Source organism: Mus pahari, chromosome 15, assembly GCF_900095145.1.
Source record: "Mus pahari chromosome 15, PAHARI_EIJ_v1.1, whole genome shotgun sequence".
NCBI classification, from domain to species: domain Eukaryota; kingdom Metazoa; phylum Chordata; class Mammalia; order Rodentia; family Muridae; genus Mus; species Mus pahari.
The window spans coordinates 52,053,697-52,068,807 of NC_034604.1; the positions used below are offsets into that span (position 1 = coordinate 52,053,697).

General features: G+C 44.1%; 1 protein-coding gene across 1 annotated transcript in view; it reads right to left on the bottom strand.

Moving 5' to 3' along the window:
• Positions 1–15,111, bottom strand: part of Fbn2 (fibrillin 2) — a 205,113-nt gene that overhangs the window by 63,272 nt on the left and 126,730 nt on the right. Inside the window, exons 20-26 of the mRNA XM_021214571.1 lie at positions 14,163–14,282; positions 8,829–8,966; positions 8,258–8,308; positions 7,691–7,816; positions 4,384–4,611; positions 3,752–3,877; positions 368–496 (exon numbers count right to left, since the gene is read on the bottom strand). Of these exons, the coding sequence (XP_021070230.1) occupies positions 368–496; positions 3,752–3,877; positions 4,384–4,611; positions 7,691–7,816; positions 8,258–8,308; positions 8,829–8,966; positions 14,163–14,282 (918 nt within the window). The remainder of the gene's footprint in view (positions 1–367; positions 497–3,751; positions 3,878–4,383; positions 4,612–7,690; positions 7,817–8,257; positions 8,309–8,828; positions 8,967–14,162; positions 14,283–15,111) is intronic.

The following is a 15,111-nucleotide window of genomic DNA, read 5'->3' on the forward strand; positions in this document are numbered from 1 at the left end:
TTGCAATGTGAAAAGGTTGGACCCCCTAGAGTGGTAACATCATATGTGTTAAGTCCCCTAAGTCACTCACATGATATAGTGACCCAAACACTTTCCAATATCATAACTGTTAAGACACAGCTCTCATGGAACTGGCAAGGCAGAACACAAATTTGCGGTCAGCACAAGGTTATCCATTTTAAATGAGTTCATCCTGGATAGTCTGTGTGCTGCTTCTGGCCCAGGGAAGGGATTCTGTAGGCCTTCGTGCTCCGCACACGCCCTGGGAAGGGTGCTGCCACAGCCCTGAAGGCAGCAGAGGCACAGCAGAAGATGAGCAGATAGTTGAAAGGCTCCAGGCCAGCCAGGAGGGTCTGGCCTCACTTACCCATGCAATTCTTCATCATCATGAAACCACTCTCGTAGCCCTCAAAGCACTCGCATTCAAAGCTGCCTGGTGTGTTGACACAGATGCCACTGCCGCAGAGATCAGGGGAAATCCTGCACTCATCGATGTCTGTCCGAGAGAGAGAGAGAGAGAGAGAGAGAGAGAGAGAGAGAGAGAAATAAGGGAGTGCTGGTGGATGGGGTCTTCTAGGGGAGGGTACTGCACATCTGAGACTTAGGGAAATCAGGGCTGAGAGCAGCAAGAAATGTTCTAAAGAGACAGGGTGGAGGGGACCAGGCCTTCATCAGGCACATTCCTTTCTCCAACTGTCAAAACTGTCATGGTCAACCGGCAGCTGGGTGCCCGTGTGTCTTTGAATTCTGAAATGTGGCCTTCTCTTTGTGGCTTAGACGTAGTAATAGAGAAGAGAGATCCCATCACCCCCATGTGGTCCACATGAGGAGGCAGTGCGCTCACGTGGGAGGAAGCCATAGCAATGCATGGAGACGGTTCATTCTGCTACCCCAGACAAGGGTGGGAGCATGTGGACCGGGGACACTAATGCTGAGCAGGGATGCCTGGCAGGACACAGAGATGCAGCCTCCAAAGCAGACACAGCACACTCCTCCAGCCAGAGAGCATGCAGACACAACAGAGCCTTGGAATGAACCTGTGATGGGATCTGTGTCACAGATGGATGAGAAGTACTTACCTACCCGAATTTCTAAAAATAAAGAAAAATTATGTGCTCATATTTTGCTATGTTTGTTATATAACTGTTAGAATCATTAATAGTGTGTGGGCACTCTCAGAAAGTTTGGAGAAATTTCTCACACCTGTAACATATTTTCAGTACAGAAATCGAATCTACAAAAAAGATGTTTAAGAAAAAAACGAGTCGTATTTTTTTTTAAAGTCACAATTAAATAAATGTGTCTGCCACTGTCTTGTTTCATTTTAAAATATTTATTGATTTATTAAGGCAAGATCTTACTGTGTCTCAGACTGGCCTGGAACATGTGGAACTCACAGAGATCCACCTGCCTCTACCTGCCAACTGCTGAATTAAAGACACAGGCCAGCACACTAGGCTCATTGTCTCTTGGCGAATTGAAATTGAAGTCTTTTTGTACAGGCTATCAATTGACAACTTGCACAGTTACTTTGGTGGGATCAGCCACAGTTTCTACTTTCCATTTTTACTGGTTTCTCCAGTTACCAGCCATACCCAGAACACCAAAGTGCTTTCTCTTAAACAAAAAGCTCACTGACAAAAATTGGCCCTTCAATTTCTGGTGACTGCTATTTAGCATCTTCAGGGGAAACAGAATAAAGCCCATGATAAGCAGGGTACAGTTCTGGTAAATGTAAAGCTGTGGGAGAACCACATGGTAGCAGTATGGGCTCTGTGACAAGGTGCCCAAGAATAGCCCAGTCCTTCATTTTCTGACTTTCTTTATCTTTGTTTTCTTATCTATAGCAGGGCTCATCTCTAGCATGAAGGGAGGTGAGTGCAAGAACAGTGGCACATACACACTGTTGCACATAGACAAACCATCCTCTGCTAGGAGCTGGCGTTTTGAAAGGCAAGGCTTTCCAACTGAACCTGAAGGTTGTACGGGAATTCTAACTTTAGACAAGCAGCGACAAGCGCACAGAAGAGTAGCCACTGTTTTTTTTTTTTTTTTTTTTTTTCCCAGAAGCAGAAGGTTGCTAAGCGGTTGGCTGCAGAGGCTGACAAAGTAGGCAGGATGGGCCTGATTACCCAGAATGCCACCTGCTAACAAGAATGGGAGCCAATAGCATTGGAAGTGATTTGCTCTCTGTTCTTAAACAAGGCAGTACTACTAATAATTATCTCTCTCCTGCAGTGGAAGGTGCTTGTTTCTGAGATTAAGAAACTTGTCTAATTGCACATAGCAGACAAGGGCCTAGGCTAGAGCTGGAAGAGCATCAACTGCTTTGTCTGTGCAGATTCAGGATAGCTGGGTCAAAAAAAAAATGGCAATTTTTGAGGGGCAGGCTGAAAGCTCTCATGGTTGCAAAAATGAAGGATTTGGCTGTGGAAATTCAATAGATGGGAAGGCACTGGTATGTCTGCCAAATAGCAGAGACTGATATGTAGACAAAGATCTCTCTATTAGGAAAGGTTCTCTTCTTCCTGTACTTCTGGGGTACAAAGCTGGCAGAAGGCTCTCAGATGTCACCTGAGATGTTACCTTAGGCCGTGGTCAAGATGCCTCAGCAACTGTCACAACTGTGGCATGAATAGCTGGCTAAGAAGAGGGTACAATTGGAAGGCAGGAAGCAGGAGAACAGGCAGAGGTGGGGGCAAGGGCAGGCAGGGGAGCAGGGGCCGAGGAATTGCCTCTAACTTATGCAAAAGTCAAGGGAGATGGAATTGGGGACAAGATAGGGTGAATAATAAAGCCCACAGATTCTTATCCTATAGCAGGAGTGGAGCAGACTGGAGAGACGGGAGTTCACTTCAAACAGGGAGAGCCTGTAGCTCTCTGACATTGGAGGGAGGACGAGGGTGGAAGAGGAACTTCCATGAGAACAGGATGCCTGGGGACAGTCATGAAGAAAAGACAGCTATGAAGGTACGTCGACAGTTCAGAAGCACAGAGATATTTCAAAAGCTCTGGGAAGCGAAAGCTGGGAGGGTCCTGTTGAGGGTGGATGTTGGCATTCCAGAGGACAGATGCTGATGGTGAGGGGGATGAAGGCTGAGGGGCAGAGCAGCAAGACAAAGCAGAACTCGAGTGTCTGAGACAGACACCTGAGAAGTACCCAGGCCTAGCCCAGGCTGTACAGCCTCAGGAAGCAGGCAAGAGAGACATTTTAATGGGCATGCTGAAGAAGGGCCAGGTGAGAGTTTGGGAAAGGGGAACATCTACACCTCGCTATTCCATACAGGGATACACAGAAATTCCTGGCGACACTGGTCAAGCATTTGCAATTAAATTGCCTGTCGTCTAGCAGAAACATTCCTAAATTCATCTCTTTTCCATTCAAAGTGGTGAAGAAGGCTGTCTGCAGGTGAGGAAAACAAGTCGAAACGTGTCTCTAACTAACTAAAACAATTTCTGGAATATTCTTCAAATGTGATATAACAGGCACAGACTCTTACTGGCTCTATACTTTAGAACTCATACATTTTGGAGATCATTATTTTTACACCCAACTAACTGCGTTTTGTGATATTTTGTAGTGCTCTAAGTTATTTGGAGATCTGGCTTTTAAGTCCAGGAAAAAGAAAGAGGGAGAGTGAGGGGGAGGGGGGAGAGATGTTTTATGTTCTCACTAAGAAGATGGACTTTTGAAGGCACGTTACTCAAGCAAGAGCGTTAGAGGTTCTTTCATGGAGAAAAATAATCTTACCGGTACAGTTTCTCTCCTCCATGTCCAGGGCGAAGCCATTATTGCAACGACACTTGAAGCTTCCAATTGTGTTTCTGCACTTTCCATAGGTGCACATCCCAGGAAAGGCTTTGCACTCGTTGATATCTGTAAGGAGAGCGAGGGACAACTGCTGAGATGGTCGACAGAGGATGAGCGCCGCCACCACCTCTACTTAAAAATCGATTGCCATAGACAATAACAGCACACCCGTGGACAGGGACAGCTCCCTGGGTTGGCAATGACTATAGAGGTGGCATAGGGACGTGTCCATCATGGAAGAGATTCTCCACCATCACCCAAGTCTTGCTCCTGTCTATCTGGCTGTTGCTCACACAGATAAGTGGGGACAGAGCTCTCTCTGCTGCTGAGGAAGTAGGCAGAGCTGCCTCTCCTCAAGTGATGCCAAAAGCAAAGTACAAGGACAGAAAGAGAAACAGAATGATCACTGTCGTGTTTCCCAGCTTTTTATCAATACCAGCTTTTTGTACATATCATTTATAGTTTTGGACCTTAGGTTGGCCACGAATGGTATGTTGAAAACTCAACCAATGCTCAGAGAGCATAGAGCGTGCCCTGTGAGTACAGCAGGCCAGAGACCAGCTTGTACTTACCTTTGTAAAATGGACGCCCAGTGAGGATGTCCCCTCTGTTAGCAAAGCCTGGGCCCCGTGGGCACAGGGTCTCATATTCCTTGGTGCCAGGTTTAGGACATTCTTCACACTCTGTGCCCCAAGCTGCCCCAACTGCACAGCAGCAGGCGTCCATGCGGAACTTCCCAGGGACAGGGTGGATGCACTCATCCTCATCCCACTTCAGGAAGCAGTGCTCCATACGGATATCTGCATGGAGAGCACACGTGCAGTCTGAGCATCGTGGGAGCACTCGCTGAACATCCTATCCCTGCTTTGTGCCTCGGACACTGTGGGCTCCAGGCTACCTGTACTTAGCGAACACTGTTACATCTCTAAAGACCCTTCCTTCCTCAGTGGCCATACTGGGTGAAGCATACTCAAGAAAGCAGTGGATGACAGTGGGCTGGAGACAGACTTAAAGTGAGAAATCAGACTGTCACCACCTTGAATGGACTCCATGTTAACAGTCATGTAGGGAGAGTGAAGGTGGGCTCTTTAGGAGATTACTTAACTCTCACAAAGAATCCCGAAAAGCTCTCGTGACGACATGACTCTTCCATGTCCCGGCCCATGATCACGCTTACATTTTTCACATCAGAACAATGATTTCGATGATGGACTCTTCTTTGTCACCACTTTAAAGTAATTCTGCAGTCCTGTTAGGGTCTAGTTAGTCCTGTTAGGGCCTAGTTAGTCCTGTTGGGGCCTAGTCAGTCCTGTTGGGGTATAGTCAGTCCTGTTAGGCTCTAGTTAGTCCTGTTAGAGCCTAGTCAGTTCTGTTACGGTCTAATTAGTCTTATTAGGGTCTAGTCAGTCTTGTTAGGGTCTAGTCATAAACAATAGTGGTTTCTGCACCCCATCTGCAACTTGGTAAAGTCTATAGCATTTGCTTTACTACAACATGATATTTTTACTTCAATTGGGTTTCGTTCTGTTGTTAACAAATTTTGCATTTGGGTTTTGTCCCGAGTCATATAGACATGCCAAATTCTTCACCACAAAGGGGCCAAATCATTTGTTTAAATGAATATTTTCCTCTTAACTTCAAACTGTACCAAACTGTATGTTGGTGCTTAGCCTGAGTTACTTGGAGACTCAGAGCAGGAAGAACAACCATAAACAGGTTGAGCCAGTATGCTCTACAGACAATAAACTCAGGTGTTGGTCCACAGAGATGGGGACCTACAGTCACACACTGCTTAATGGAACAAAAAAAGGATAACAGGCTCAGAAAAGAGTTTTCATAGCTAAATAAAATGATTTTGGTGAAAATATTCTGAGGCATGCCATGAAGCTTGAAAACTGCTTCACGGAGGTTTGATCATCCTGATAGAAAGGTCACTATAAAGAAGAGATAAGTTTGCTCTTCAGGTGTCAACGTGGAACATCCCACATTCTTAATCAAAGGTCGCAGCAACATCTACAACTGTCTCTAATCTTGTGTAACACACATTTCCAAGAATCAAAACTAAGAAAATCACTCTTAAAGACAGAGCATGGTAATGTTTCACTTTGAGTCTTACATGTCGTCTGTCTACATTAATAGGAAGCAGAAGCCACACACTTGGCCATATTTCAAAGTCTCATTAGCACAACTTCCCAAGTACTGATCTCCGAGTTGGCTTCATCCAGCACTTCCACCAGGGGAGGAGGGCTCTTCCTGAGATGTGAAGGATTTAATAACTAAATTTTAGTCACACACAGGCGGCCCAAGGGCCACTGAAGTAATCGGCTCGGAAGTCTTTCTGTGATAAACTGCAACCATTGGTTATGGGAACCAAGAATTTAAGAGGTCTTTGTATTTGAGAAGAGTGATTTTTGTATCTTTATTACAAAGATTCATATCAGTATTTACACCAAGAATTGAAATAGCCAGGGCACAGGGCAACAAAACCTGAGTAGACACTTTGAATGGCTTGCAAAACCTCTAACAGAACCCTGGAACCTGATGGCATATGGGCATGGGAGTTTGCCACAATCCCCTCTGCTCCTTATTGTGCTTCACTCAGTTATGTCAGCTTACCCCCTGCAAACACTCGAGAGGACATCTCTATTTTATATGAAGCTCTAATAAGGCGGCTTATCACTAACCCGTCCTTAGCATCTTCACACTGCCACACGCCAACCCCCTGACAAGTTAGAAAGAACAAAATCTTTCATCAAGTATGAGGCTCAAGAAGGCAGTATTTGGGTTGTTAGTAAGGCAAAGGTTTGCTGTTCAGGAATGAGGTTCTTATATTCCCAGCACTCTCGGTAGAAGCCAGGTGTGGTGGTGTATATCTATGTCCCCAGCTCTGGGGTGGTGGGGACAAAGGATGGTGGGGTGTTCATTGCCCACCCAGTCTAGCCAAAATGGAAAACTCTAGAATCAAGTCTCAAGTAGTTGGAGAGCAACCTGAGAAGAAGGAGTTGACTTGTGATGGACTCTTAAGTGTACCAATGACTATGCAAGCCCTCAGACACGCACACATCCACAAGAAGAAAAATCAACCAAATTAAAAAAAATGTTTTCCATGTTGGATATGTGCTTTCTAAATGATTCCATATGAACCACAATACTGCTTTCTATCCAGACTTAAATATGCTGTCAAAATTAACTTAAAATGAAGTCTCTGTTAGTGTAAATTAAGCTCTGTAGTACTGCGGAGTTAACTACTAAACTACCAGTGGAAAACTATTATTGATACATTTAAATACTTGAAGACTGTCTAATATGGCATCACCACTGTTCCATCTCTGTCTACCTTCTTAAGTGCCAAACACAGCAGCTGACATAAAAACGTTTTGCAAACTACAACTTCACTACTCCAGAGCTTATTGGGAAAAGTTGTCTTTAAAAAAAAAAAAAAAAAAAAAGCACTAAGAAAATCTGCCCTTTAATGGTGGCAGAGGAGGGAGCAGGATGATTGGCATACCTTTGCCCCTCCCCCTTTATCTGGCGAGTTCAGCTGCAGTGGGTTGGCACATGGTAATGTTTTGAATTCTAGGTTCAAACTATGCCTGGTTTTCTTTTTCTATTAGCTTCATATGAGTAACTCAACCTGTCTAAAGTATCAGAAACTAAGGATTAAATGATACTTTTAGTTATGAAAATGTTTTAAACTATTTTAAACATATGTTAAACATATATTTAAGCACATTTAAACATATATAAAACATGTATTCCCCCCCCCCCCCGAACAGTATCTCATTTAAAGCCATTTCTTCAAGTATAGATTCTGGTTTTGTACTGGCAAGGAGCTGATGGCTAGCTCCAGGCATATAGACAAGAAAGCGCTCATCTTACCCAAACACACCCGGCCGGTCCCGTCCAGAGTAAGGCCTTCAGGGCATTCGCAGTGGAAAGAGCCTTTGCTGTTCACACATCGTCCGTTTGGACAGACGCCAGGAAACACCTCACATTCATTAACGTCTGTTGGGGGGGGGGGATGCAGTAAGCAGAAGGGTAAAGATGTCACAAATAGAAAAAGCAGGTGTAGCCTCATTTCCTGTGTGGCGCGTTCAATCTGCAACACGGTGTGGATTATAACTTGAGTTTAAGAAAAAAAAAATTCCACAAGGCAGCCACCAGCTTTCCTGGGCACCAGCTGTGCAGACAGTCTTTGCTGGTCCATAAAAGTGCAGCCCAGACATGGCTCCCTCGCCAGCTGTTCTGTGCCTGGAAGGCTGCGGGACTTCCTTATGAAATTTCCTCCACTGTATAAAGAAGAGAAATGGGAACCTCAAAGCTATTTCCATGCACCGTGTTGATTACACTGAGTGATTTTTAAATCGAAATCTCAAGGGTCTTGAGAACAATGAGGAGCAACTTAGGGGTAAGTAGAAGTACATTTCATCCATGAGTCACACCCACCTTCACAAGTCACACCTTTGATCCTGGCAAACCCTCTTGGGCAAGCTGCATCTGTAAGAACAGCAGGACAGCATTTTACTTCATGAGTCTCAGGCTCAAGAAACAGTATGAGGGAATTAAATTTAAAGTGGGGTCAGAAAGACCTAGGACCAATTGTCTTTGATTCAGAAAGCACTTCAGTTGCCATGGTAACGCTATCAGGGTTGATACAGTTTGAAATGATTTCTCCTACAATTCATCTCTGCTCAAACTGACAATTGACTTAAAAGCGAAACCCAGTCAAAACCTCAGGGGAGAGGCTACCACATCCCATTGGGACACATTCAAAGGAGGACCTAAGGTTTGAGCCAATTTCCTCTCCACATCTGAGAGACGTAGAGGACCTGTTAAAAGGAAAAAGTCAAACATACATTTCAAGAGGAGAACAAACTTCACTGGGAAGACAGTTTTGGAGAGAAGACAGTCTAGCAGTCTTCCCCACCGCTTAGGACACACTGTGAGTAGGAGGGACCATTGATTTAGAGAGGGGACATACCAGTGGCCAAGTCAGAGGGCCCGGTGAGGCTCCTACCTAGCTCACAGCGCTCACAGGGGCTCCCCCAAGCAGCTCCGAGCGTGGCACAGCATTCGGATTTCAGGGTGGCTCCGTTAATGTTCACCTCACAGCGGTTGTCCTGGATGTTGAGCCAGCAGGTCCCTTTCAGGCTGTCTGGAAAGACATAGGAGAGGTTGGGAAGCTCTTCTCTTGGCAGAAAACGAACTGTGCACACCAAAGACAGGTTACAGTGCAAAAAGGCACCGGAGTATTCATCCTTAAAATCATTTTTATAGCATGTTCTTTGAAAAGACTGACGTGTGCCTGCACTTAAATATGGCATAAGTTCAATACCGATTGGCACTATTTCATACAATGTGGCCATTTATATGATGATCTCTATTAATGATCTGTGGAGGAATAACTGCTGACTGAGGGTTGATTCTGGTACTAGAAATGTGGAAAATTGCCATGATCATGCCATAACACATGTGGAAAGAAACATCCTTCATAGAATGTGCTTTGATAGTTAGGAACAAATATACCTCAGTTTCTTTGTCACCTCACTCCTCACTGAACAAGCCAGTCAAAATCTACATTCTGTCCTAGGGGAGCTAAGATTTCCCTAACTGAAGACAATTACTTGGAGAAAAGAATCTAAAGAAAATAAAGGTGGCAAGCATCTGATGCTAAGATGTAACGGTGAAATGAGCAGTGTGGTGTGTCTTGGTTACACAAGGCATGTTTTCTTTTAGGCATTTTTGCCCTGCTGATCTATTGTTTTAGCTCTAGATCCAAAACTAATATATACTTATTTATAGTCAATTATTTAAACATAGAGAAGTATAACAAGATATAAAAATCACCTAGCAATCTGACCATCTTAGAGCCACTTATAATTTTTAAAATGTGTCTCTCCACATCTCATTTAACTTTTTATTTTTAAATAATAAAATCCTTGTGAGCTACCACGGACATTTAGCTTCTGACTCCACTTGTGTTAAGGGGGATGGTCAGTGGGAAGCTTTTGATAGAACAACAGATTTTTTTTTTAAAAGATTTATTATATCTAAGTACACTGCAGCTGTCCTCAGATGCACCAGAAGAGGGCGTCAGATCTCATTACGGATGGGTGAGAACAACAGATTTTAATTGGACAAAGTAAATGACAACTGATTTTAAAGCAGTGTAGTGAACATATTCCAAGTTGACATGCAAATTCTAACTGCCTATACAACTACATGCCTAGTTTTCATTGGAGGACTGAAGCTTTCAGCGAAGTGTGCATGATACTGGCAACATCCTTGATTAATTAATACATAGGTCTAGGTGTGCAGGGCAGAAGTCTGCATTCTTGACATTCTCCTCAGACGATTCTGATAATAAACTTTTAAGCACATATTGTTGCACACACCTTAGGAATAACAAAATGTAAGCTGAGGGTGTGGGCAGAAGGTAAGGATGTGGGAGGAGCTGGGTGAGAGTGTGGGAGGAGCTGAGTGAAGATGTGGGAGGAGCTGGGTGAGACTGTGGGAGGAACTGGGTGAATGTGGGAGGAGTTGAGTGAAGATGTGGGAGGAGCTAAGTGTGGGAGGAGCTAAGGGTATAGGAGGAGCTCAGAGTGTGGGAGTAGCTGAATGAGGACGCAGGAGGAGCTGGGAGAGGGGGTGGGCAGAACTAGATAAGCATACAGAAAGGATGTACATAGACATAATGGAATTTTATGACTTTTGTAGGAAAATAAACCCAATTGGAAAGGTTAAGTGAAATAAGTAAATTCAGAAAGACATATATGCATAATATAGATTGAAATATACATCTGTATATTTGTATGTGTGTGTGTATTTATACATACATGTTTGTATAACACAACTTGGAAGGGAAGCATGAGTGGGGAGAAAGAGATCTTTAGGGAGGAGGCAAATAAAGGCAATAATGGAATATATTTAACAGGAAAGAAGAAGGGGAACCAATTGGGGAGAGAGAAGGAAGCGGTTTATGTAGGAAGAGTGATGGGGGCTAACAAGGGAGATCAGAGAGACAGGGAGACGCATAAGAACAAAATATAACGCAGCAATAGTGCATATGAAGGTGCTGTGATGAACTATATCACTAGACTAAGCTAACCTAAATGAATTATTATTAAAAATAGAAGACAAATAATGAGTGGGGATAAAGAGTGGTTGAAATTTGGGTCATGGGTATTCAATGTGAGGTTTGGGAGTAAGTCATTAAGGTTGAAGAGGAGAATTTGGGTAACAGTTGAAAGAATGGGGTTGCCATGTGCCAAGATAAAAATGTTTCTAGGAAACAGGATCAAGTGTGAAAATTAGAACCTGGTGTGAGACATCTTTTTTTTTATTATCTTCTTTATTATTATTATTATTTTCTTTATTTACATTTCAAATGCTATCCTGAAAGTTCCCTATACCCCCCACCCCACCCCTGCTACCCTATCCACCCACTCCCACTACTTGGCCCTGGCCTTCCCCTGTGCTGGGTCATATAAAGTTCGCAAGACCAAGGGGCCTCTCTTCCTAAGGATGGCTGATTAGGCCATCTTCTGCTACATATGCAGCTAGAGACACGAGCTCAGGGGGAACTGATTAGTTCATATTGTTGTTGCACCTACAAGGTTGCAACCCCTTCAGCTGCTTGGGTACTTTTACTAGCTCGTCCATTGGGGGCCGTGTGTTCCATCCAATAGCTGACTGTGAGCACCCACTTCTGTGTTTGCCAGGCACTGGCACAGCCTCACAAGAGGCAGCTATATCAGGGTCCCTTCAGCAGAATCTTGCTGGCATGTGCATTAATATCTGGGTTTGGTGGCTGATGATGGGATGGATCCTGCTTGTGGACGTTGTACATCGTGGTGCGGAGCCTAGTGCGCACCACGATGTACAACGTCCACAGATATCATCCTTAGTGAGGTAACCCAGTCACAAAAGAAGTCACTAGATATGCACTCACTTCACTGATAAGTGGATATTAGCCCAGAAACTTAGAATACCCAAGATACATTTTGCAAAACACAAGAAAACCAAGAAGGAAGACCATTGTGTGGATACTTCATTCCTCCTTAGAATAAGGGACAAAATACCCATGAAAGGATATAGGTACAGAGACAAAATTTAGAGCTAAGATGAAAGGATGGACTATCCAGAGACTACCCCATCCGGGGATCCATCCCATCATCAGCCACCAAACCCAGATATTAATGCACATGCCAGCAAGATTCTGCTGAAGGGACCCTGATATAGCTGCCTCTTGTGAGGTTGTGCCAGTGCCTGGCAAACACAGAAGTGAGTGCTCACAGTCAGCTATCGGATGGACCCCCAATGGAGGAGCTAGAGAAAGTACCCAAGGAGCTGAAGGGGGCTGCAACCCTATAGGTGCAACAACAATATGAACTAATCAGTACTCCCTGAGCTCATGTCTCTAGCTGCATATGTAGCAGAAGATGGCCTAGTCAGTCATCATTGGGAAGAGAGAACCATTGGTCTTGCAAACTTTATATGCTCCATAGAGGGGAACGCCAGGGCCAAGTAGTGGGAGTGGGTGGGTAGGGGAGCAGAGGCAGGGGAGGGTATAGGGAACTTTCAGGATAGCATTTGAAATGTAAATAAAGAAAATATCTAATAAAAAAAAAAAGAAATTAGGGGAAAACAAGGGAGCCAGGAAACCGTTGCAGTTGGGATGTTCACAACGCTGACCCTGAGAAAGTGAGTGGCGGACTTCTTTGTAGTCTACCAGGAGGCATAGGCAGTGGGATCTGATATCAAGGAAGCTGCTGTTCCTCATGTCCATGGAAGTCAGGGACATGGGGCAAGAGTGAAGACCCATGGGACATCCCAGTAGAGCAGGCACAACTCTGAAAAGGTGAACTTACTACACTGTCCTGGAAAACTGAACAACACTACCCAGGATACAATAGTGTTTTTAGCATTCACAAAATCACATTTAGTATATCTGAAGGACTAACTCAAACTGTGCAGCCAGGCTTAGTACCCTAGTGAAGTCACAGATGGTCTGATTTTTCAATTAGTAACCTTAACAAAGTAGAATTTTCATTCCTTTACAGATTTCATGACTTAGATCCTGTGACTAGCAGCGGCAGGCTCATCACTGATCAGAACCACCAACAACCCCGCTAAAAACATATTCAAGGCTGGCTGGAGAGACAGCTCAGTGGGTAAACATGCTTGCCAGCAAGCCTAGTGACCTGAGTGAGATTCACATGGTGGAAAGAGAACCAATGGAAATACTCAAAATTTTATCATAATGAATGAAAATACTTAAAATTCTGTGTGGGTAATGTGGTAGCATTCAGTTGTTGGCAAATGAAAAAAAAAGACTTAATAATTTGTGAATAAACATCTTTGTTTCATTAGTAACTATAAGGACAAAAAGCACAGATGAATTCACTTTGCTTAGATAGCAAGCAAGAACTTGCCCGTTTATATGGTGCCAAGTGTCATCAGAAGAGTTAGTTAAGGTGGGTACTAGGGAGGCTGGGAATCTGGGCACGCCTGGTAAATTGAGCCATTGCCACTAGACATAGGAAGAAATGACTTGGGTAGACCTTGTCCGTCTACATGATTTTTCGTCCTTGATCCAATTATCTTACTCTGCATACATTGTATGTCACTACCAAGACCTGGACTTGAGCAGGCATGATGGCCCATTCCTGTCATCCCAGGACTTGTGAAGCTGAGACAGAGGAATTATGGAGTTCCCAGTCAGCTGCTCTGCATCAGGTCCTGGGCCAGCCTGGGTTATATGTCAAAATCCCATCTTGGAACAAAATCATGAATAAAAGAACTGGACTTAGACGTTTTTGAGTCATATTATCACACCTAGAGATTTTTCCAAAGTAAGAGCACACTTATCTTCCTTTCTCTGGAGTCTATCAACTTGCGATCGGTGAGGGAAAGGAAAACACTGAACTCCCTCTATGCTTCAGTGCCTAAAAAAAAAAATCTTCAAACTCTTGTCCTGTGAACTCAATCCAAACCCCATCATGTCTTTCATTCCGACAGATTTAAAGTTTCTGTCATGGGGTTTGACTGCGCCGATGCCTAAGGAATTCATTTAAAGGTAAGAAATGTATACAATGATTTGGGAAAAAAAGTCTTTGTGATGGGATTTGACTGTGCCGGTGCCCAAAGGGATTCAAACGTAAAAAAAGTGTATACACAGAAATGCTCACAACCATGGCAGCCCATACCTACAGACATGAAGGTGTCCTAGAGCCTAACGGGTTAAAGCCTGCCCAGCTCCTGCTCTCCTGCTCTCCTCCCTGTCACCTCTGTTTTACCTCAGGCTGAGGTGGGAGAGACCTTCACAGGGAGATCTGGATGGGGACCTTACCAATGCAGATGAGTCCAGTGGAGCTGAGCTTGCTGCCAGGTGAGCACTCACAGTGGAAGGAGCCCAGGTTGTTCCTGCAGGCCCCATTGACACACGGGTTGCTCTCACATTCATTTACATCTACAATCCAGAAGAAAAAGATTCCGTTAGAGCTGCCATGTGTTTCTGGAAAATATTATTCCAGGCAAGCCAGACTGTGCCAGAACGTCTGGTAAACTTGGCTCTTAGAATTTTAATATGGATAGACAGGGCCTAAAGTGAATAGGGAAGGCAGACATGTGTTCTACAGCCCTGGACCAGGGATAGCCCTGGACATGACTAGAGACTCGGGAGGACCGTAAGCAACAGCCTATTCAGAAGATGATTCAGTATTTGTGTCTTCTATGACTCTAGCTGGATATAGTCGATTTGTTTTGTAGTTTGTTCTAACTCCAGGTACGACTCTGGGGGCACAACAAAGGTTGGATATTTCTGTCACTTACGCTTCTGCGAAGCTTTGAAAACAAACACATACCAACGTTGGCTTTCATTCTGAACTGTTCGAGGCAAACCAAGAAATAAGAACTGGGATATCAATCCAGGCTACAGAACTCTCCCCAGCTGTCGTCCATTATTCTCTTTCTTGAGCCCTTTATAGTTACATGATTAGTTAAAGAATTACTTTACACCACCAAGTTTGGTAAGATATGATATAGGAAAAAAAAAAAAAAAAAAAAAAAAAAAACAAAACAACTAAAAAAAAAAAAAAAAAAAAAAAAACGAGTGCTGGGGCAGAGTGGGTGGGGGCGTGGCTCAGGCGGGGGCGTGGCTCAGGCGGGGGCGTGGCTCAGGGGTAGAGCATATGCCTCAGGCTCTAAGTTCAATCTTCAGAACCCTTAGAAATAGAAAAAAAAAAAATCTGGGCAGTGGTGGCGCACGCCTTTAATCCCAGTACTTGGGTGGCAGAGGC